General features: G+C 42.4%; 1 protein-coding gene across 2 annotated transcripts in view; it reads right to left on the reverse strand.

The window, feature by feature from the left end:
- Window positions 1-17669, reverse strand: part of cbarpb (CACN subunit beta associated regulatory protein b) — a 207697-nt gene extending 190028 nt beyond the window's left edge. Inside the window, exons 1-2 of one of the 2 annotated variants that reach the window (XM_059991141.1) lie at window positions 16967-17669; window positions 16609-16691 (exon numbers count right to left, since the gene is read on the reverse strand). In XM_059991141.1, the coding sequence (XP_059847124.1) occupies window positions 16609-16656 (48 nt within the window). In that variant the 5' untranslated portion in view covers window positions 16657-16691; window positions 16967-17669. The remainder of the gene's footprint in view (window positions 1-16608; window positions 16692-16966) is intronic. The other variant, XM_059991142.1, reaches the window with a different exon arrangement.
- Between the last annotated feature and the right edge of the window lie 6572 nt (window positions 17670-24241).

A 24241-nucleotide genomic window follows, 5' to 3' on the forward strand; every position in this document is an offset into this window, starting at 1 on the left:
GGGTCATGAGAGTGTGGAACAAGTTGCCAGCACAAGTGGTGAATGTGAGCTTAATTGTAATGTTTAAGCGAAGATTGGTTAGGTATATGGATGGTAGTGATGCACCACCAATAACTCTCTGAGACATGAGGCGAGATATCAGCTTTTATTGAATGGAAGAAAGAACAAGCAGCAATTGACCACCATGCTACATCCTGGAGACTAAGGGCAGGTCTCAGGCCTCAATCGCCTTTATACCGGGGTCTGTGGGAGGAGCCACGGTCAGTGGGAAGAGCCACAGGAGCAGTCAGCAGGGTGGGCGTGTCCAGACAGGTATATGTAGTTCACCACAGGTAGGGATATGGTTCCGGTGCAGGTAGATGGGAGTAGGCAGCTTAAATAGTTTCAGCATGGACTAGATGCGCTGAATGGCCTGGTTCTGTGCTGTACTTTTCTATGACTCCATGACACAAAAATGGAGGGATATGCAGGAGAGAAGGGTGAGATTGATATTAAGGCAAGTTAAAAGGTCAGCACAATGGTTTGGGCTAAAGGACCTGCATTGTGTAGTAACGTTCTATGTTATATTTAAGGAGCCAGTGACAAGGAGAATGCTATTAAAGTTTTAAATGAAAAGAAGTAAAAACAAAAGAAGGGGCAAATTATCTTTACACAGAGAGAGCGCTCAGTCATGAAAACTTTTATGAAGATAGTAAATAGATATTTGAAGCTAAGGGAATATCAACTATCAATAAAAGCCAGTTAGTGGGACTAGGTTTGTATTGTTCTGCAAAGATACAGTGTCACGATAACTTAAAAGGCCTCCTGCTATGCTAAGTTTGCAAGTCTGAAATACTTGGATCATAATAGAAACTATATGTCTGAAGAACTGATAGACAATAGACAATAGGTGCAGAAGTAGACCATTCAGCCCCTCGAGTCTGCACCGCCATTCTGAGATCATGGCTGATCATTCACTATCAATACCCAGTCCCTTGTCCCCATATCCCTTGATTCCCCTATCCATCAGATATCTATCTAGCTCCTTCTTGAAAGCATCCAGAGAATTGGCCTCCACCGTCTTCCGAGGCAGCGCATTCCACACCTCCACAACTCTCTGGGAGAAGAAGTTTTTCCTCAACTCTGTTTTAAATAACTGACCTCTTATTCTCAATCCATGCCAGACAGCAGACAATGTTTCTTCTGTTGATGCTGAAAGGTTACGGAGAGAAGACAGGAGAATGGGACTGAGAGGGAAATGGATCAGCAATCATGAAATTGCAAAGCAGACCCGATGGTCTGAATGGTTCAACTTCACAGCAGAAAATGTATACAGTATACAATCTGATGCACCATCAATAACTCTCGGAGACATGAATTAAGGTAGGCTTTTATTGGCTGGAAGAAAACACAAGCAGCAAGCGACCACCACACAATATCCTGGAGACTGAGGAAGGGGCAGTGCCTCCAATCGCCTTTATACCGGGGTCCATGGGAGGAGCCACAGGAGCAGTCAGCAGGGGGGGCGTGTCCAGACAGGTATATGTAGTTCACCACACAATCTGAATGGCCTAATTCTGTTCCTGTGTCTTACAGTCTTATACCTTATAGCCATCTCTGAACATCACTTAAGCTTATACAGAATCACTTAGTAGCTTTAACTGTTTTGTCAAGTTCCCCCTCATGCAATGAAAATCTAACCATAGCAAAATCAGTCCTCTCTCTTTTGTTGCAATCAATGAAAACACATTTTGCAACCCCACAATTCACAAAAGAAATTCCAGTACCATATGTGAAAAACTTTTAGAAAACTAAAACCTAAGACCCTAAAAGCAAGCATTTTAAGATTTCAAATCCAGACACAGCCTTACATAAGTGGTATTGCAGACACTGACACTGGTTGACAGGCAGTAATAAAAGTTTTAGTTTATTTCACGGCTGCCTGCTGGAGGACGCATCTCAGAGTTATATTCTATATACATATATTGTTGATAAATGTACTTTGAATCTTTGAAACCTATCCTGCAAAGTTGCACAGAAAATCATTCAGGGCTAACACTTGTGCTTAAGTCATGTAGACTGATCTGGAAGGGAAACTATTCTGATGCAGCTGTAACCCTTAATTAGTCTTTGTTCCTTCACTTCTGTTCAGAGTTATATTACTTATCACATATATATTGAGGAAATATGGTCTGCCTCAGGAATTGCTGCTGCAGTTCTACACTGCAGTCATTGAGTCTGTCCTGTGCACCTCCTTCACTGTGTGGTTTGGAGCCGCCACCAAGCAGGATAGAACCAGACTACAGCGCACAGTGAGGACTGCCGAGCGCATCATTGGAGCCTCCCTGCCCTCTATTGTGGACCTGTACTCTTCCAGGTTGAAGAAGAGGGCGAGGAACATCATAAAGGACTCCTTCCATCCTGCGCACGGACTGTTTGAACTGCTTCCGTCTGGTAGGCGCTTCAGATCCCTCCAGACTAAGACTAATAGGCACTGGAGAAGTTTTTTCCCTACTGCGGTCACTTTGCTGAACAGTTAACTGCCGGTTAACTGTCGGCTAACTATTACTTGGATTGCACTACCTGTATGTATAATCTATATTTTCATTTATATTTATCATTATTATTGTTATGAGCAGAGAGACAACATCTGCCGGAAGTAAATTCCTTGTATGTGCACAGGTACTTGGCAATTAAAGTCTGATTCAGATTCTGATATACATCAAAACATACCATCTTTAATTTTTTTTTGTATTTGTACAATTTGTCTCTTTTGCACATTGGTTGTTTAAGAATATTTGTAGTTTTTCATTGATTCTATTGTATTACTTTGTTCTACTGTGAACGCCTGCAAGAAAATGAACCCCAGAGTAGTGCATGGTGACAGGTACGTACCTTGATGATAAATCTACATTGAAATTTGAACGTACAGTGAAATGTGTCGCTTGTGTTAACAACCAACAAACTCAAGGACAGAACAACACACACAAAATGCTGGAGTAACTCAGCAGGTCAGGCAGCATCGAAGGAAGTGAATAAACAGTCAATGTTATGGGCCGAGAACCTTCTTCAGGACTGCTGAACCTAAGGGCATGCTGAGAACAGCCCACAAGTGATTCCAGCACCAACAAAGTATGCCCACAATGTTCACAACCAAAGCAGCAGCACAAACAACTGTTGTGCAAGTAATATTTGAGTAGTATTGCAAATATGTTGTTTGATTAAGCATCCTTTGTTGTTTACAGGATTCATTATGCATTGTGTGTAAAAGTATGTGAATGGCATACGTCATTACACTGCCATGTCACAAGTGCATGCCTCACTACGTAAAAATGGAAATAAACTACACACATTTATCCCTGGGCTCCTGTATTTTTTGTTTGTTAGTTTATGGAGTTACAAATCATAGCAACAACAGCACAACAGCAAAGCATGCTCCTTTCCCACCCTCTCACCCAACTGGTGACCCCTGGCCCTCATGATTCCTTCAGGACGTTCCCTTCGGAAACTGGTTCCTGTCCGTCATGCAATTTGCACTCATCACCTCGACTTGAGTCATTACCCTCAGATGTGAGTAGTGAGAGGGAGGCAGTCATTTGATCATCAGAAACAGCGAGGAACTTTACACATACACAGGGTGGCAAGAGGCCATGGACTCGGGCAACTCCACTGTGGGCACACTTTCCATACTGTCAGGGATATCGGACTCTGACCAAATGTGGTTGAGAGCAGTGATCAGCTGTACAGGCATTTTGATGTGCATGCTGAATTGTGGCCAATGCTGGACCCCACCACTAAACATTAATGGTAGGAGTTAGGACATGGCTGTTCTCCCATTAAAGAACTCCTTTATTACTGAGAGAGAAACCTGGAGGGAGAACTTAAAGGGATTAACAGGACATTTTTACTGCAGTGATATCTGGGGTTTGAGCTTCGATTGGCATGAACATCAAGTTCTCTAACACCCAGTAATTTCTCCACTCTCTCCCTTCTTATTGTTTGTCCATTCTCCATTCTGGCTCCCCTCTCATCCTTTCTTTTCCTCACTGCCCATCATCTCCCTCTGGTCCCCCTCTTCTTGCCCTGTCTTCCATGGTCCATTCTCCTCTCCTGTCAGATTTATTATTCTTCCTTTTCTAGCTGCTGCCTCCCAGATTCTCACTTCATTCCCCCCTCTCACCTTCCTTCCCCTCACCTGGTCTCACCTCTCACCTGCCAGATTGTACTCCTTCCCCTCCCCCCACAACACCTTATTCGGGCTTCTTCCCAATCCCCCTTCTAAATCCAATGAAGGGTCTCAGCCCAAAATGGCGACTGTTTATTCCTCTCCATGGATGCTGTCTGAGTTGCTGAGTCCCTCCAGCTTTGTATATGCTGCTCAGGATCTCCAGCATCTGCAGAATCTCTTGTGTTTGAGTATTCCTTCATCCTGAAGCAACCGGAGAGCGGTACTTAGTCCTGGATAATCCATCAGCTGGGGGGGTCTGCCAATTTGCTGTCAGATGGATGATGGTAAAGAAAGTTTCCCCCAACCCCCCACCATTCTATCCATCTCTGTGCGCACAAACTCAGCACCAAACGATGCATTTCACCGTACATCTCGGTATTTCAAAATACATGTGAAAAGTTTAAGGGGAACATGAGGGGAAACTTCTTCACTCAGAGACTCGTAAGAGTGTGGAATGAGCTGCCAGCACAAGTGGTGTCTGCAAGCTTGATTTCAACATTTAAGAAACGTTTGGATAGGTACATGGATTATGGGGAGCAGGCCAGTGGGAGTAGGCAATCTAAATGGTTTTGGCATGGACTAGATGGGCCGAAAGGCCTGTTACCGTGCTGTATTTCTCTATGTCACTATGTGACAAAGAAAGTTATTCTTATTTTATAAATGCTACCAGCTGAAGTAAAGCTAACACACGGGAGACATACTGTAACAACTACTGTAGGTTGGATAAACATTCCAGTGTTATTTAAATCACCGGCATGTCCTTCAAATGAAATTTTGCATCCACTTTTAGCATTGCAGACCAGAATAAATTACTTCGACAATGATTTTAACCAAAGCTTGGAAAACAAAATCAGGTAAGGGATTACCTCACAAGTGGATTATTGTATGTAATGATACATCATCACTATTATTATCACCACTGATCACTTAAGCTAGAATCAGAATCAGGTTTAATATCACCAGCATATGTCCTGAGATTTGTTGACTTTGTGGCAGCAATATAACGTAGTACATAGTAATAAAGGAAAAAATGTGAATTACAGTAAGCATATAGATATATTAAAAAGTTAAATTCAATAAGTAGTGCAAAAATAGAAATAAAAAATTAGTGAGGTAGTGCTCGTGGGTTTAATGTCCATTCAGAAATCTGATGGTAGAGGGGAAGAATCTATTCCTGAATCACTGAGTGTGTGTCTTCAGGCTTCTGTACCTCCTTCCTGATGGTAGCAATGAGAAGAGGGCATGTCCTGCGTGATAGGGGTCCTTAATGATTAACGCCACCTTTCTGAGGCACTGCTTGTTGAAGATGTCCTGGATACAATGAAGTCTAGTGCCCATGATGGAGCTGAATAAATTTACAAATCTCTTGCAGCTTACTTCGATCCAGTGCAGTGTCCCCACTCCCTGTACCAGATGGTGATACAGCCAGTTAGAATGCTTTCCACAGTGCATCTGTAGAAATTTGTGAGTGCTTTTGGACACATGCCAAACCTTCTCAAACTCCCAATGAAATATAGCCGCTGTCATGCCTTCTTTGTAGCTGCATTGATAAGTTGGGTCCAGGTTAGATCCTCAAGATATTGAAATTGCTCATTCTTTCCACTTCAGAGCCCTCTATGAGGACTGGTGTGTGTTCCCTCGTCTTACACTTTCTGAAGTCTACAATCAATATATTTATTATGACAGAGAATGTTTTTCGTTGTTAGCTTAATAGAAGTTTCTTTTAGTTCTGACGCTATGCTAAGCATATTTAAACACCTACTGCACTGAGAATCACGTCCCTGCCTAATACTGTATCAACATTGCAAAAGTATTCTCAGGTTAATCTCAGACTGTAACTACAGGTTAAAGGAAGGAGGTAAATGATAGTTAAACAAAATTTATCTTACATACATTACCTCAGCATTGGTATTAGTTTTTGAATTCAGTTGATAGTTATTCAAATTCCTCACATTTTTTTTTAAAAGACTCTTCAAATCAATTTGTGATGTCAGGCCAGTCACCCCCACATTTCACCTAATTACATGATTTAATCATTCAGCGTAAAGAACACAAACATTATGGAAGCTGGTAAAGTGTAAATGGATAGAGATTTGACTTGGGAAACATTCCCGAAGCATTTAAATTTTTGTTGGTTCCCCAAACTGAAATCTTTGCTCAAGAGTCATAGAAAAGTTCAGCACAGAAACAGGCCCTACGGTCCATCTAGTCTATGCTGAACTATTTAAACCGGCTTCTCCCATTGACCTGCACCAGGACCACAGCTCTCCACACCCCTACCATCCATGTACCTCTCCAAATTTAGCTTTAACATTGAAATCGAGCTTGGATGCTGCTTAGGGTGCAACTCAAACACATCTGTATTTCACCAAGGTATGAACATCCATTTCTCCAAACTCTGGTAATAACTCTGCTCAGTCCACCATTTTTTTCCCCTTATCCACTGCCTCTCCATCCCTTCTCCCATACTCTTGATTACCCCAACACCCATTCATTCCCTTCTTCTCCACCTTCCCTTTATTCCATGGTCCACTCTCCTCACCTAACAGATCCCAAAGTTCAAAGTAAATTTATTATCAAAGCATGCATATGTGACAAGATACTACCTTGCGATTCATTTTCTTGCAGGCATTCACAGTAGACAAAAGAATTACATTAGAATCAATGAAAAAAACTACACAGGAAGATTGACAAAGAACCAATGTGCAGAAGAGAAACGATGAAAATAGAATAAACAGATAAATAATGTAGAGAGCATGATTAATAGAATCCTTGAAAGTGAGTCTATAGGTTGTGGAAACAGTTCAGTGTTGAGGTGAGTGAAGTTATCCACACTGGCTCAGGAGTCTGATGGCTGAAGGGTAATAACTGGTATTGTGGGTCCCAAGGCTCCTGTACATCCTTCCTGCTGACAGCAGTGGGAAGAGAACATGGCCTAGTTGTTGGGTGTCCTTGATTATGGATGCTGTTTTGTAAAGCAATGTTTCATTGTGTAATCTTTTCAAGGACATCCAGCATTATGTCTGAAAAGCTCTCTTGACAAACATTATGGCAAAACCTCTTCCCAAATCTCATTAAATTCTCCCATCCATAACTCTCTATTTCAACTCCCCTGTGACATCTGGCACAAGTTTCTCCACCGACAGTTATCATAATGAATCTTCAGCTCCTTGCAAGATGATCACTTGCCAAAAGGAAGCCACTAAGTGGGACATGGTCTGTGGGAAACAGTCCGCTAGTCCTGTACAGGACGGTGGCAAAGCGGTCAGCACGTTGCTTTACAGTGCCAAGTGATCACTGATTAGGGTTCAATTCCCACTACTTCTGTGAGGAGTTTGTAACCACATGGGTTTCCTCTGGGTGCTCTGGTTTCCTCTCACATCCCAAAGACATACGGACTGGGGTTAGTGAGTTGTGGCAACGCTTCGTGCAGTATAATCCTCACTCATCTGATTTGACACAAACCACTCTGTGTTTTGAAGTTTTGATGTACATGTGATAAACAAAGCTAATGTTTTATCTTTAAATCTTTTGTCCCCCAACATCTCTCTACTCTATAACTGTATAACCTAGTCCTAGCAACATCCTCGTAAATCTTTCCCTGCACTTTTTCCATTTAACAGTATAATTCCTATAAACTGCAGCCTCACCAACATCTTGTATCACTGCAGCTTAACATCACAACCTCTACACTCAATGCCTCAACTGATCAAGGCCAGCATGACAAAAGCCTTCCTCACCACTCCATCTACTTTCAGCAAACCACTTACTTGTACTTCTGGGGCAAGTAAATCAGTAACACAGCACTCAAGATTTTTGCCAGTGTTCTTAAACACCATAGCCTTCCAAACAATAATATTTCCCCTTCGAATTAATTGCATGATAATCTTCCGGATCTATCAAAGACAGTAACTACTTTTATTTTTTTATTTATTTTAGTTAGCGATACAACGTGCAGTAGGCCCTTCCACCCTTTCAAGCCATAAGAGGTTGAGTCACCTAGGACTACACGCTCTGGAGTTCAGAAGAATGAGAGGGGATCTTATAGAAACGTACAAAATTTTGAGAGGCATAGGTAAGATAGAAGTAGGAAAGTTGCTTCCATTGGTAGGTCAGACCTGAACTAGGGGACATTGCCTCAACGTTCAGGGGAGAAGATTTGAGATGGCGATGAGGAGGGCCTGTTTTCCCCAGAGAGTGGTGAATCTGTGGAATTCTCTGCCCAGGGAAGCAGTTGAGGCTTCCTCGCTAAATATATTTAAGAAACAGTTAGACGGGTTTTTACATAATAAGGAAATTAAGGGTTATGGGGAATAGGCAGGTAGATGGAGCTGGGTTTACGGACAGATCAGCCATGATCTTATTGGATGGCGGGGCAGGCTCAATGGGCTCCTGCTCCTGTTTCTTATGTTCTTATAATCGCCCAGCAATAAACCTGATTAACCTAACCTAATTACTGGACAATTGCCAATGACCAATTAACCTACCTGGTTAAAGTGAAAAGAAACTGGAGCACCCAGAGGAAACCCATGCATTTCTCAGGAAGGATGTACACAGCCCTTACAGAATGATGTGGGAATTGAACCCCTAATATTGGATCAACTGAACTATAATAGCATCATGCTAACTGCTACACTACCATGGCATCCCACTTGGTTGATGCCAAATTTGGATAAAGCAGTGTTTTAATGTCAGATTTTCCATATTCACCGTCGTTCCCTTTGAGATTTCAGATAATTCAGTTTCACTCTTTCACTCAACCTGAGCAATGAGTATTGTACTGGGAAACCATTTACTCTTTTCCATCAATATTGCCTGTCCTGCCAAGTTCTTCCAGCATTTTGTGTCTGTTGCTCTTGTTTGGCATTCTGCCTGATCTCTTTTTCCAAGAGGAGATTCTAACCTTTTTCTCCATGCAGGGAAGTCTAAAACTAGAAGGCAATAGTTTAAGAGGGAAGTTTTTCAGGGATAGGGAGGTGGGTATATGGAACAATCTGCCACAGGAAGAGGGAGAGGCAAGTAAAATTATAGCATTTAAAAGACAAAAGAGATACTGCAGATGCTGCAAATCTTGAGCAACACACACTCAGTAGGTCAGGCAGCATCTATGGAGGGAATAAACAGCCGAAATTTCAGGTTGAGACTTGTCATCAGCTCTGCTGAAGGGAGTATAGATGCTTCCTTCATAGATGCTGCCTGACTTGCTGAGTTCCTCCAGCATTTTGTGTGTGTGTGTGTTGTTCTGGATTTCCAGTATCTACAGAATCTCTGTTTATTATCAGCCCAGGTGAGCTAATTTTGCCTGCTTTCCAATTCATCACAGGCCTTCCCTTTCACTCCTCTCCTTTCTCTCTATGTTTTCATTAGTTGTTGCAAAGTCTAAAGTACCCTTTGATCTGTCCTATATTTCAAGAATAAAGCAGAGAATGCCCAACATTCAAAGGGTGGCATAGGGGCACAGCCAAAAACATCCAGAGAGTGGCAATTCCGTGGGCAAAAACACCTTGTTAGTGAGAGAGGTCAGAGGAGAATAGCCAGACTGGTTCAGGCTGACAAGAAGGTGACAGTAACTCAAATAAACACATGTTACAAGAGTGGTGTGTGCAGAACATCTCTGAACACACAACGTGTCAAGTATTGAAGTGGATGGGCTACAATAGCATAAAGACCATGAACATACATTCAGAGGCAACCTTATTAGGTACAGGAGGTATCGTTCAAATATCTGGACATGCTCTGCTATCACACCATTCTCTGTAAACTCTAGGAGCTGTTGTACATGAAAATCCCAGGAGATCAGAAGTTTCTGAAATATTCAAAAACACCCCTGTCTGGCACCACCTATCATTCCACGGTCAAAGTAACTTAGATCCCATTTCGTCCAAATTCCGATATTTGGTATATAGAACATAGAAATCTAGAGCACATTATATTTGGCTCATAATGTTGCACCGACCACGTAACCTACTTTGCCTAGAATTACCCTACTGCATAACCCTCTAATTTTCTAAGCTCTGTGTACCTATCTGGGAGTCTCTTAAAAGACCCAATTATATTTGCTTCTACCACCTTTACTGGCAGTGCATTCCACGCACCCACCACTCTGTGTGTGAAAAACTTACCCCTGACATCCCCTCTGTACCACTTTCCAGGCACCTTAAAACTGTGCCCCCTCGTATTAGCCATTTCAGCTCTGGGAAAAAGCCTCTGACTATCGACACAATCAATGCCTCTCATCATCTTATACACCTCTATCAGGTCACCTCTCATCCTCCATCGCTCCAAGGAGAAAAGGCTAAGGTCACTCAACCTATTCTCATAAGGCATGCTATCCAATCCAGGCAACATCCTTGTAAATCCCCTCTGCACACTTTCTATAGTATCCACATCCTTCCTGTAATGAGGTGACCAGAACTGAACATAGTACTCCAAGTGAGGTCTGACCAAGGTCTTGCATAGCTGTAACATTACCTCATGTCTCTTGAACTCAATTCCATGGTTGATGAAACCCAACACACCATTCACCTTCTTAACAGCACCGTCAAACTGCGCAGCAGCTTTGAGTGTCCTATGGACATGGACCCCAAGATCCTCCACACAGCCAAGATTCTTACCATTAATACTATATTCTCTTCAAATTTGACCAACTAAAATGAACCACTTCACACTTATCTGGGTTGAACTCCATCTGCCACTTCTCAGCCCAGTTCTGCATCCTATCGATGTCCCGCTGTAACCTCTGACAACTCTCCAGACTATCCACAACATCCCCAACCTTTGTGTCATCAGCAAACTTGCTAACCCACCCTTCTACTTCCTCATCTTGGTCATTTATGAAAATCATAAAGAGAAGGGTGTCCCAGAGCAGATCCCTGCGCATACCACTGGTCATCGACCTCCTTGCAGAATATGACCCGTCTACAACCACTCTTTGCTTTCTGTGGGCAAACCAGTTCTGGATCCAAAGAGCAAGGTCTCCGGGATCCCACGTCTCCATACTTTCTGAATGAGCCTTGCATGGGGAAACTTTATCAAACATCTTACTGAAATCCATATATGCTATATCCACTGCTCCACCTTCATGAAGGTATGAACAACTAAATCTCTTCAACATGTCTGAATGCTTTTATGAGATTTTATGAGTCGCTACTACATGATTGGTTGATCATATATTTGCATTAACAGCTGTATCTAATGCAATGACCAAGTACTGTACACTAAAGCTAAAAAGGTGCACCCTATCATCTTGACTCGCAAGTAGACAGAAAGCATGGGATGTGTATTAGAGGACCCCCCCCCCCCCCACCCCCGCCATGGGAATTTGATGTTTAGCACACAGAGTTTGCCAGACTCATCACTCACTGTTCGGTTTATAGGCAATGGCTTCTCTTTCAAGACTGCTGGATGTCTATCCTTCCCATGTCAGTGCCATTGTGTGTAGTCTCTGACAGAGCAATCAGTCTGTACCGGAGAGGGACCTGGGGCCTCTAATAGTGTAGTTTACTGGATAATATGTGAAGATACACTAGAGATCACTGCTTCTCCCCCTTTTCTCGCGTTTTCCTTCTCTTCAGCTGATCATGTGGCCACCATTCAGTGAGTTTCTTCCGATCTGACCACCTCCCCCAACACAGTAGCCTAGCAGTCAGTGTAACACTTAACAGCACCAGGAATCTGGGTTCAATTCCTGCCGCAGTCTGCAAGGAGTCTGTGCACTCTCCCTGTGAACACACGGGTTTCCTCTAGGTGACCCGGTTTCCTCCCGGGTTAGGGTGAGAATTTGGGCATGCCACGTTGGCACAGGAAACATGGCAACACTTCGCAAGCTGCCCTCGGTACATCCCCTGGCTGCATTGGCTGTGACGCAAACAATACATTTCACTGCATGTGTCAATGTACATGTGACAAATAAATAAAGCTATTCTTTAATAAGACTGATCTTCAACTTAGCACAGCAACGGCACATGCTCTGCTCTCAGGAACCACTCAAGGTAATTTTCAACTACTTGAATGAACACAAAACAAAGGAACGGGTTGTCACACCAGATGTGGGAGAAATGGAATTTCTGGTTATATGTAACTTTTCTCCCCTCTTGCAATTTCTTTCCCATTATCTATTTCTCTCCCTTATATGTAAAGCCATTTAAAATTTTGATGGGAACAATGCCTTTAGGGTGAGTCTTTCTTTGCCTTGTACACAAGTGGGGAAGGTGGAGGACATCTGGCTCTGAATCTTTCCATATTGGAAAGCACAAGTGGCACAGTAACACAGTGCTATTACAGCACCAGCTCAAATGCCACCACCATCTGTAAAGAGTTTGCATGTTCTCCCCATGACCACTTGGGTTTCTTCTGGCTGCTACAATTTCCTCCCACATTCCAAAGATGTTCAGGTTAGTAGGTTAATTGGTCACAAGGGTGCAATTGGGGTACAAACTACAACACCATACACCACAACCTAAGAAAGAGAGCGAAACCTAAAGAGTTCCATTTTAGGCTCTCACAGACTCAACGGGCTGAATGGGCTCTCTGCTGTGTGCTCTCCCATTGTTGCAAGTTCAGCAAAGTGTGAACAAATGCACTTAGTTAACACTTTATTAGGCACCTCCGGTATCTAATAAAGTGACCACTGGGTGAATGTTCGTGATCTTCTGCTGCTGTTGCCCATCCAATTCAAGGTCCAACATGTTGTACATTCCGAGACGCTCTTCTGCACACCGTTGAAACATGTGGTTATTTGAGTTACTATCATCTTGCTGTTAGCTTAAACCAGTCTGGTCATTCTCCTCTGACCTCCCTTATTAACAAGGCATTTTTTTGCCCACAGAATTGCTGCTCACTGGATGTACTTTTTTGTTTCTTGCACCATTTTCTGTAAACTCTAGAGACTGCCGTGCATGAAAATCTCTGGAGATCAGCAGTTTCTGAGGTATTCAAACCTGCTCCAACAATTATTCCACAATCTGGCAGCTAGATCACATTTCTTCCCCATTCTGGTGTTTGGTCTGAACAACAACTGAACCTCTTGACCATGTCAGCATGTTCTAATGCATTGAGTTGCTGTCATATGATTGGCTGATTAGATGTTTGCATTTACAAGCAGGTATACAAGCAGATATTTGCATTAACAAGCACCTAATGAAGTGAAGAATACGTACACGACACTGGAAGAACTCAGCAGGTCAGGCAGCATCTGTGAGAAAAGAGTAGCCAACGTTTCAGGCCGAGACCCTTCATCAGGAATGGGGGGGGGGGGTGGGGGAAGAGGGGACCTAATGAAGTGGCCACTGAGTGAGCGGCCAAAGTGAGGTAGCTGAGAAATCAGGAAATACAGTGCTTAGCAATGACATCAGAAGGTGCAGAAATTTAAAAAAAAACATATTACCAACAGTATCACCTGTAAATCACCAAAAGAAAAACAAGGATCATGAAAGTTTGAAATCATTAAAAGAACACACACAAAATAAGGAAGCAAAAGAAAACTGAATGCAAGTTTAAAATTTTAATCACTTCTGACAAGTGATAGATAAACAAATGGGATACACACATTTAGTGGATTACACAAAGAAACTTGTAGGAGGAGATTACATTTGCTTGGTCATTAAAATGATACCAGGCTAGTTCAAAATACCTGTGCCGGTTAAAGAGCAGAAGTAGGAATTGCCGAAATGGCCCTCCATTTCAAGTCTCCCAGGAGTGAATGGCCATAATGGTTATTCCTACTTCAATATGATCAAGCCACACCCTCCACTATCCTACCACAATCCTCTTAACACTCTCGGCCTGGGCTATGAGGTTCAGGGTTCATATTTTCTGACTCCATGTGACAGCTTAATGATATCCAAAGACGACAAGCAACAAGATGCAAGAGGACATAACACCATTGTCAATTTTTGGACATAGGAGCAGAATTAGGCCATTTGGCCCATTGAGTTGGCTCAGCCATTTGATCTCACTAACTGCCCATTATACCACTGGCATAGGGTAGCAATGAAGGTCCTCCTTCTCAGTCCATGGCCACTCAGACATAGAAGGAGTCTTCATTGCAGTTTCCGTAACAGTTTTGTTTTACCAGTCGGGGTTGTTAGCCCTGAGCTGAGTCCCTGAACCCGGAGTACCAGTGGACCACTCAGTCCAGCCTCTAGGTTTTGACTGGTCTGGCATGGGTCACCCCACCAAGAGCCAACGCATAAAGCCCTGACTCTGGCCAGCATAGCTTCCCAGTCTCCAAACCATAAAAAAAGCTGTGGTTCTCCTGGAGGCTGCCATTCGATCATGGCTCATTTATTATCCGTTTCAACCCCACTTTCCTGCCTTCTCCCCTTTGACACCCTTACTAGTCGAGAACCTATGAACCTCCACCTTAAATATAGCCAAAAACTTGGCCTCCACATCCATCCGTGGAAATGAATTCCACAGATTCACCACACTCTGGCTAAAGAAATTCTTCCTCATCTCTGTCCTAAAGGGATGTCCTTCTATTCCAAGGCTCTTCCCTCTGATCCTAGACTTCCCCACTATAGGAAACATCCTCTCCACGTCCACTCTATCCAGGCCTTCAATATTTGATAGGTTTCAGTAAGACTCCCCCTCATTCTTCTAAACTAGGGGCTCCCAATCTTTTCTATGCCATGGACCAGCACCATTAAGCAAGGGGCCCATGGATCACAGATTGGGAACCCCTGCTGTAAACTTATATTATAACCTTGTTTGGAGTTCTGGGCCACTAATATAAAAAGGTGAAAGCTGTCAGCTTCACTGTTATTTTGACAACGGAATCAACCCCATCAAATTATCTGCAACTTAAAAAATGCTGCAGGAACTCAGCAGGTTAGGCTGCATCTATTGGGGAATGGGGGAATGAAAGTCAACACTTCAAGCCTAAACCATTCATCAGTACTGAAAAGGACAGGGGAAGAAGACAGAATTAGAAGGTTGGGGAAGGGAAGGACTATATGCTGGCAGGTGATATGTGAAGCCAGGTGAGCGGGCAAGGAGGGTGTGTGGGGGAGAGGGGATGCAGTGAGGAGCTGGGAGGTGATAGATGGAATCTGCTAAAGAGAGGGGAGCTGGCCATGAGAGAAAGGGAAGGAGGAGGGGCACCAGAGGGAGGTGGGGAGGTGATGTGCAGCCAAGGAAAGGTTAAGAGGGGAGCTAGAATGGGGATTTGTAAAAGAGGAACGGGGTGGGGGGGGCAATTATGGTCGATTTTTAACCAATGAACACTTTCATTGTCACGCTGCATTATTTTACAAGGAAAATTGCAAATACTCTTACATGCCCCTTATAAATATTCAAAGTTCATTCAGTTAGTATTTCACGGTGTTCTTTTCGAACTAGCATGTTGTACGATACCGTTTGATTTTCAGTAACTCTTAAAGAACATGTCCACACCAATCAAGCCCAGCACAATAAGTTCAGACAGCTACGGCATGGATGTTGTAACCACTCGGTTTCACTCGCGGCTCAGAGGAAGGGGGCAAAGGCGTTTCGTGGGCAGTCAGAAACTGAGAGAGAATTTCAGCCTCTATCAACACGTGGTTCGTACCCAAAGGATTATACATTCACCTAGGCAACAGGGCAGCGAAAAAAAATGGAGCAGCTGTCTCTATTGTACTTAGCCAAGGGCTATAGACGAGTAAAACGGACAATAAAAAATCTAAAAACAATGTTGATTTTTGCAATCATTTCACAATTACCGACAAACAGCATTTTAAGCAAAGGCAACTTTCATGTATAAATTCTGTCGTGCATCACATAAGCTGTAGTGTTCTATAAGCCTTGCTACACTCCAATGTAGCAAGGAATCGAAGAGCTAATTAAGCATCGTTCTACAATATTTAACTGAATGAAGACAGCGGTTCAAGATAACAAGCGCACATTATCTGCACAGTTCAGAAGAAAGAAAACGAGGCTCCCACTCCTAGCAGATGCCATTAAGAAATAATATTCAAGATCATTAACTGTAGATCATATTTTAACACAACAGCAAAATACCTTCCTCCCCCCCCCCCTCCATTGCAAGCTATGTAGAGTCTCGCTGCTGCTGTAATAAGGGCCTATCTATCTCTTGATAAACGTATAGATTGCAATTATTTGCTGCACTTAATGTAAATACAAGAAGGTATACATCTTCAGCAACTATCCACTTTATGGTTACTGGATGGGCTGTATGTGAATAGTCGTCATAAGCTTGTGGTCCGCGAACAATCGTGGTATTGTGATATTCTAAATAAAGCATTGTTCTGAGCAACAGAATACGAATATTCTAAGCAAAAATAATGACCGGCCGCCCTTTGATCAAGCATCACTCAAAACGCACTCTCCCGGGTTTTCCCCCCTCTCTGCAATTGTCTCTCATTCTAATGACTGCTGACCTCGCTTCCAGTAAAATCACTCACCGTTGCGTTCTCAGTTATGTATTTCCACGCTGGGAAGTCATTGCTCATGGTCCAGTTCGTCGTAGGCAAGCTAATTTGTCTTCCTACAATGGAACAAAAGACAAAGGGGAAGAAAATAACATTTTTAACCGTCGGATAATCAGATGCTCTTATTGGGCGCTGCGTGTCCGATTGCAAATATTCCGATATTCTGAGGTAAATGAGAAGGGTGTGTTGGCAGTTGGTACGGGAACCAACTGATGGCATTAATACGGAACAAATTTGTAAAGTTCCTTGGTTGGCAGGGGAGAGGAAGCAAAAAAAAACTGAGAAGAAATGCATTATTTCATAATTTTTCTTCCCCGTACACTGTACTCACTTGTACAACAGAATATGACAGCGCCTCTGTTCGGATGTATTCATGCTAAATGGCAAAGGAACATTTACGATGAGAAGCTCGCCTGTTTTTGACTTCCTCTAAGCGCTGCTGAAAAGGAGAGGTCTGTGCAGTGAACGGGAGAGAGAGCGACAGTAGAAGGAAATCCCGCAAGGGAACGATCGAGTTCTTTGCCACTGGCCCAGGGATGCAAGATGAGCCGCTGCTACCCACGTCTCCAGCGCGCCGCCTCCTTGACCTACAACAGCCTGCCTCTGCACACCAAGGCTGGGCTTAAACCACCCTACCTCGCTCGCTTTGTTTAGCGCCATTGGCTTTAAAGTTAATTTTTAACCTTTGAACCTGCATGGCGACGTCACCGAAGCTTGCAGTCTCCCGTCGGCTGGTGCAGTGGCTCTCCCCACCCTGGCGCCATCTCCCCCATCAGACACCCCCGGCAAGTCACTGGGAACCGAAGCCGTGCTTAACCGCAGTAACAGGTTTGTCTGGCGTTGGGGCAGCGGCTGCGGGCAGAGAGAACCACGTGCCGCCTCCAAATTTCCCACACCATCGGATAGTAACTTCCTTGCAGTATCTTGGCTGGGCAGAGGGAAGATAGGGGAAGGCTCCGCCGCGAAACACACAGCTGCATTTGTTGACCCACCTTCCCCTCACCTGGTCTCACCTATTACTGCCAGTTTGTACACCTTTGCCCCGTCTCCCACCTTCTTATTCTGGCTTCTTCCTCATTGCAGTCTTGATGAAATCTCGACCCCAATCGTCAACTTTTTATTTCTCTCCGTAGATACTGCCTGACCTGCTGAGTTTCTCCAGAATTTTGTGTGTGTTTATTCGGGATTTACAGCCTCTTGAAGAATCTATTGTGCTTATTATTTAATTAGGCAAGTTAGCAAAGCATACACAAAGAGATTGAAGAGATTGGTCTGCCGTCTTTCCCCCCCCCCCCCAAAAAAACCCATCCCTTCACTGTATGAATGGACAGAAGCACCTTGTTAATGAGGGAGATCAGAGGAGAACGGCCAGACTGGTTCAAGCTGACAGGAAGGTGACAGTAACTCAAATAAAGATGTGTTACAGCAGTGGTGTGCAAAAGAGCATCTCTAAATGCACAACACATCGAACCTTGGAATGGATGGGCTACAACAGCAGAATGAGGAGCAGCTCTGTGGATGAAAACACCTTATTAATGAGAGAGGTCAGACTGGTTCAAGCTGACAGGAAGGCGACAGTAACTCAAATAATCATGTGTTACAACAGTGGTGTGCAGAAGAGCATCTTTGAATGCACAACACATCAAACCTTGAACTGGAAGCAGAAAACTATCAAGGTACATTCAGTGGCCATTTTATTAGCAACAAAAGGTAACTAATAAAGTGGCCGCTGAGTGTAGTTGATAGGTGGGAAGTCTTTACTTAAAGAAAGTGACACAATCACACCTGTTTCCACTTTTCATGGTAAGGGAATTGTATGAGGTGATAAGAGGCATAGATGGAGTGGATGATTTCCCTCCCCTCCTCTCTGTTTTGATGTGATTCTGATTGGGTGGTGGTGGGGAGTAGGAGTGAGGATGGAGAGGGGGATTAATGCTACGTAACACCCACAAAATGCCGGAGGAACTCAGCAGGTCAGGCGGTGTCTATGGAGAGGAATAAACAATTGACGTTTTGGGCTGAGGCCCTTCTTCAGGACTGGAAAGGAAGAAAGAAGATGTCAGAATAAAAAGGTGGGGGAAGGGGAAGGAGGACAAAGCAAGAAGGTGATAGGTGAAGCCAAGTGGTTTGGGGCGGGGTTGAAGGAAGAAGCTGGGAAGAAGGAATCTGATAGTGGACCATGGGATAAAGGGCAGGAGGAGGGGCGCCAGGGGGAGGTGATAGGCAGGTGAGACGAAGAGGTGAGAGGCCAGAGTGGGGAATAGAAGACGAGGGAAGGGCAAGGGAAAAATGATGGGAAGTGGACACATTAACATGCTCATGCCAGATGGACACATCAACATTAACCAAAAGCCCCTTTGCTTAATTTATCTCCAGAGGGGTTAAAGTTTCCTTTCAGGAATGAAAAGAAGTTAGGATGGAAATATATAGTGAACACTGCATCATCTGACAAATGAAAAAATGGGCTGACGTTTCTAATGAAGTTCCTTCTCAGTTTCTATATTATCTGCTACCAATGGTCAGTATTTTCAGTTTCAGATCCCCAGTATTTGCATTTTTTTTTCACATTCCAGATGGCAACTGCATATTTACGTACACTTGCATTCGTGCCTGAATTTTAGAATAGAACATAACATCACACTGCCCTTCTGCCTCGATGTTGTACCAAGCTTTTCACCTAAGATCAATATAACCTTTCCCTCTCAGATAGCCGTCAATTTTTCTTTCATCTGTGTGCCTATCTAACAGTCTCTTAAATGTCTCTAATGTATCTGCCTCTCCCACTACCCCTGGAAATATATCCCATGCATCTGTCACTCTCTGTCCACAAAAGCTTACCTCTGATATCACCCTATACTCTCCTCCAGTCTTCTTAAAGTTATGCCCCCTTGTATTAGCCATTTTCGTGCTAGGAAAAAGTCCCTGATTGTACACTCTATCAATGCCTTGTGTTCTCTTGTACACTTTCTAATCATTTGTGAGTTGGGCCATTGTTACCATGGAAAGTGGAAGCGGGAGAAATTTGGGCACCTTCTCGAGCTAAAGGCTTTCCAAACATCAAATATGTTATTAGAATAATGCTTCAATGAAATTAAATTCATAGTGGAGGCTGCTGAAATAAACACTATGCTATCAAGGTGACATAGAAAAGACATAGGGGTGGCATGACAGGGTAGTGGTTAGCACAACGATTTACAGTACAGATGACCTGGGTTCAATTCCCACCGCTGCCTGTAAGGAGTTTGTATGTTCTCCCCGTCACCACATCTGGTTTCCTCCAGATGCTCCAGTTTCCTCCTACTGTCCAAAGATATACCATTTAATTGGTCATTGTAAATTTGTCCCATGATTAGGTTCGGATTAAATCAGGGCATTGCTGGCTGGCATGGCTCAAGACACCAGAAGGACCTATTCCATGCTGTATCTCAGTAAGTAAATAAGAATAGATTAGAACTTTATTGTTATTGCTTAAAACAATGAGATTGTGGTACTACTCCAGTCCATGCAAAATAGATATTTACAATGCATGCAGTACAGTTTAATTGAAAAAAGGAAAGAAATCCCATCTTATACACATTTTAATTAGATACTATCATTCAACCCACTGTTAGGGTGGAGCATCTATCCTTTCATGCTATGGTGTTTTTCATGATTGAAATTACTCTCTTGGCTTCTATTCCAACAAGAGAAAGCTTCTTTGCACACTTGAAGGTTACCAGTTGCTAGGATTCACCTACCATGAAGAATGTTATGAACTGTCACATCCAGAATAGGTTGTAACTATTCGTCAGTGTGCTGTAATTACAAATGGGAATTAATTTCCTATGGGGGTGGGAGGAAGGGGAGAAATTGTCAGTTTCATATTGATGAATTCCATTTACTTTTGACATTTGACATTATCAAATAATTTTGTTTCCAAAAGAATTTCTACATTTCCAATACACTTAGCAAATTTTGTTGCATTTATACAAAAAATATTCCTGAATTTCTGATGCAATTAATTTCTGATTTGAACTTCAGGGAGTCACCTAGAACAGATGTAAAGAAGTCCCAAAAACAAAAAAAAAAGTATTTGCTGAAAATCAGAAATATTAAATCCATGAAACTCCCTTCATTTCATAGGCATGAAACATCTTGCTCGCAGGCAAAATAAGTAAAACAATTAACTGTATCTCATTTCATGACTCAGAAAGTAGAAAAAAATATTATATCTCTTCGTTAAAGATAAGTATTGGATGTCAACCCTCTATATTTCAATCATTCATTGAAAGGAACCACAGATGCTAGGAAGATCAGATTATTTCTCAAAATACTCATGAACAGTACTTGTCTTTTTACACTTTTACTTCCTTATTTTCTTTGTATTTAGACCATGATCTCCCCTTGGCCATCTGATATCTGAATGGACATCGAACCCATGAACATTACCTCACTACTTTTTTATTTCTGACTTTGCACTACTTATTTAATTTAACTGTTATCTATATATGTATGTGTATATATATATATATATATATATACACACACACTTACTGCAATTCATTTTGATTAATATGTATTGCATTGTACTGCTGCCACAAAGACAACAATTTCACAACATATGCCAGTGATTCTGATTCCTCATCTCTGTTCGAAAGAGATGTCCTTCTATCCTGCAGCCCTGCCCTCTGGTCCTAGACTCCACTGCTATAGGAAACATCCTCTCCATGATCAGTCTATCTTGGCCTTTCAGTATTCAATAGGATTAGCAGTACGTTTCTTGATTATTTCAGACATTAATTTGAGACTGGTAAAGCACTGATGTTTAGAAACATAGTGTTGTAAAATCACATAAAATCTGTTACATGATGAAAAATAGTTAATATATATAAAAAAGTTCAGTTTTTGTGGTAGCCTGGAAGATTTAATGGTGGGAATTACCCAACTGCACTGCAATATGTATATGCATTCACACAGCAGTTTCTTTCCAATGGAAATCTTTCCTGCCCACTCACACATACCTCTTCTACAAACATAAATTCTATATCTTGACAAAACTGCTTCATATTTTATTGGTTAACATTCTCCAAACATTTGAACGATCAACATTAATATTCACACCATCTTCATGACAAACTGAACACACAATATTGCTGGAGAAACTCAGCAGGTCAGGCAGCATCTATGAAGAGGAGCAAGGGCTGAGACCAAGAAAGGAAGGTGAGGGGAGGAGAAGGAGAACAAGCTAGAAGGTGATAGGTAAAACCAGGTAAGTAGATGAGTGAGGAATGGGGGATGAAGTGAAAAGTGGGGAGGAGATTGGCAGGAAAGGTAAAAGGCTGAAAAAGAAGGAACCTGATAGAAAAGGAAAGTGGACCATGGGAGAAAGAGAAGAATGTGATAGGAGAGGAAAAGAGAAGAGGTATGGGGGATCTGGAGTGGGGAATGGAAGATGAGGGAAGTTGGTAGGGAAATATTACTGGAAATTAGAGAGATCGAAATTCAATCTATGAGGTTGGATGCTACCCAGGTGCAATATAAGGTGTTGCTCCTCCAGCATAAGAGTGGCCTTACTGTGGCAACAAAGCTGGCCATGGACTGGCATGTTGGAATGAGAATATAGATTTCTAGCGTCTGTAATCTCACACTCCTCACAAAAACAGAATCCACCCATACTTCAGTTCTTCCATTCTACTCAGTTCTACAAAGCCAATAGCTCTCGGTGTTGCCCACTCAACTACACTCTCCATGTCAGTATATTTTTGCCAGAAACACAATTTCCTCTCTGTAACAATTTATTTCAGAGTATAAATGTGCACCCTGTCCCCTTGCTGAAACACTCAGAATAATTTGAGAGATGGGCATAACTCTTAATGGAAGGAGAAACAGATACTTGTCAAACTAGTTCCAAGTTTCTGGCTGTGTTTCAATCTAATATGAGTTGGTTATTGTATTTCCAAAATAAATGTCAGCTTCAGTTCAGCCATAACGCTCTTGCCTTTGAGAGAGAAGATTGGGAGTTGAAGACTAACTTAAGTTCAAAGTAAGCTTTTATCAAAGTACGTACATACCACGATATACTACCCTGAGATTCTTTTATTTGTGGTATTCACAGAAGAACAAAGGAATAAAATAGAATCAGTGAAAAACTACACACAAAGACTGACAAACAACCAATGTGCAAATGAAGACAAACTGCAGATAGAAAAACTAATAATAATAATAATAATAATAATAATAATAATAATAATAATAATAATAATAATAATAATAATAAATAATATTGAGAATGTGAGTTGTGGAGTCCTTAAAAGTGTGTTTATAGTTGTGAAATCAGTTCAGTGTTCAGGTGAGTGAAGTTATCCACAATGGTTCGGGAGCCAGATGGTTGAAGGGTAATAACTGTTCTTGAGCCTGTTGGAGTGGAACCCAAGGCTCCTGTACCTCCTTCCTGTCGGGGGTAGTGAGTAGAGAGCATGGTCTGGATAGTGGGGGTCCTTGATGATGGATGCTGTTTTCTTCTGCAGTGCTCCATGTAGATGTGCTCAATGGGTTGGGGGGGAATGGGGGGGGGTTGCTTTTCCTGTAATGGATCTATTACGTTTTGTAAGCTTTTCCGCGCTTGGGCTTTGATGTTTCCATACAAGATTTAAGTTATTACACAATTACTATGGTTTCATGACTGTGAATATGCTAGTGCCACCTTTCATTTGGTCACGTAAGGATAGAAACGGGCCCTTTGGCCCAACTTGTCTGTGCCAACCGACATGTCTATCTGAGCCAGTCCCTCTTGTATGCATCTGGCTCACATCTATCTAAACCTTTTTTGTAAATTTATGTAGTTGTCCAAATATCATTAAAACATTGTAAATGTATCCTCTTTGCAGTTTCATCTGGCAGGTAGTTCCATATACCCACCATGTTTTGTGTGGAAAATGTCAGAATATCACTGGTATATGCCATGAAATTTGTTATTTTGCTGTAGCAGTATATTGCAATACATAATAATAAAAAACTATAAATTGTAATAAATATTTGCAGTATATAAAATAAATTAAGTAAATAATGCAAAAAGAGAGCAAAGATAAAAAAAGATAGGTTCATTGTCCATTCAGAAATCCGATGGTTGTGGGGAACAAGCTGCTCCTAAAATGTTGAGTGTATGCCCTCAGGCTCCTGCACCTACTGTTTGATGGTAGCAATGTGAAGAGGGCATGTCCTGGGCAGTGAGGGTCCTTAATGATGGATGCCCCCCTTTTGGGTGATTGCCTTTTGAAGATGTCCTCAATGCATGGGGAGACTAGTGTCCATCATAGAGCTGGCTGAGTTTGCAACCTGCTGCAACTTTTATTGATCTTGTGCAGTTGCTTCTCCATACTAGATGGTGATGCAACCAGCAAGAATGCTGTCCACTATACATGTGTAGAAGTTTGCACAAGTCTTTGGTGATATGCCAAGACTCTTAAAATTCCTACTGAAATATAGCTGCTGGTATGTCTTCTTTGTAAATGCATCAATATATTGGGTGTGGGATATATTTTCAGAGACGGTGACATCCAGGAATAGGAAGTGTACCCTCTTCTCTATCCCCTACCCATGGGAAAGACTGTGACCAGATCAATGTCAA

This window comes from Hypanus sabinus, chromosome 16 (genome assembly GCF_030144855.1).
Source record: "Hypanus sabinus isolate sHypSab1 chromosome 16, sHypSab1.hap1, whole genome shotgun sequence".
Taxonomy (NCBI): domain Eukaryota; kingdom Metazoa; phylum Chordata; class Chondrichthyes; order Myliobatiformes; family Dasyatidae; genus Hypanus; species Hypanus sabinus.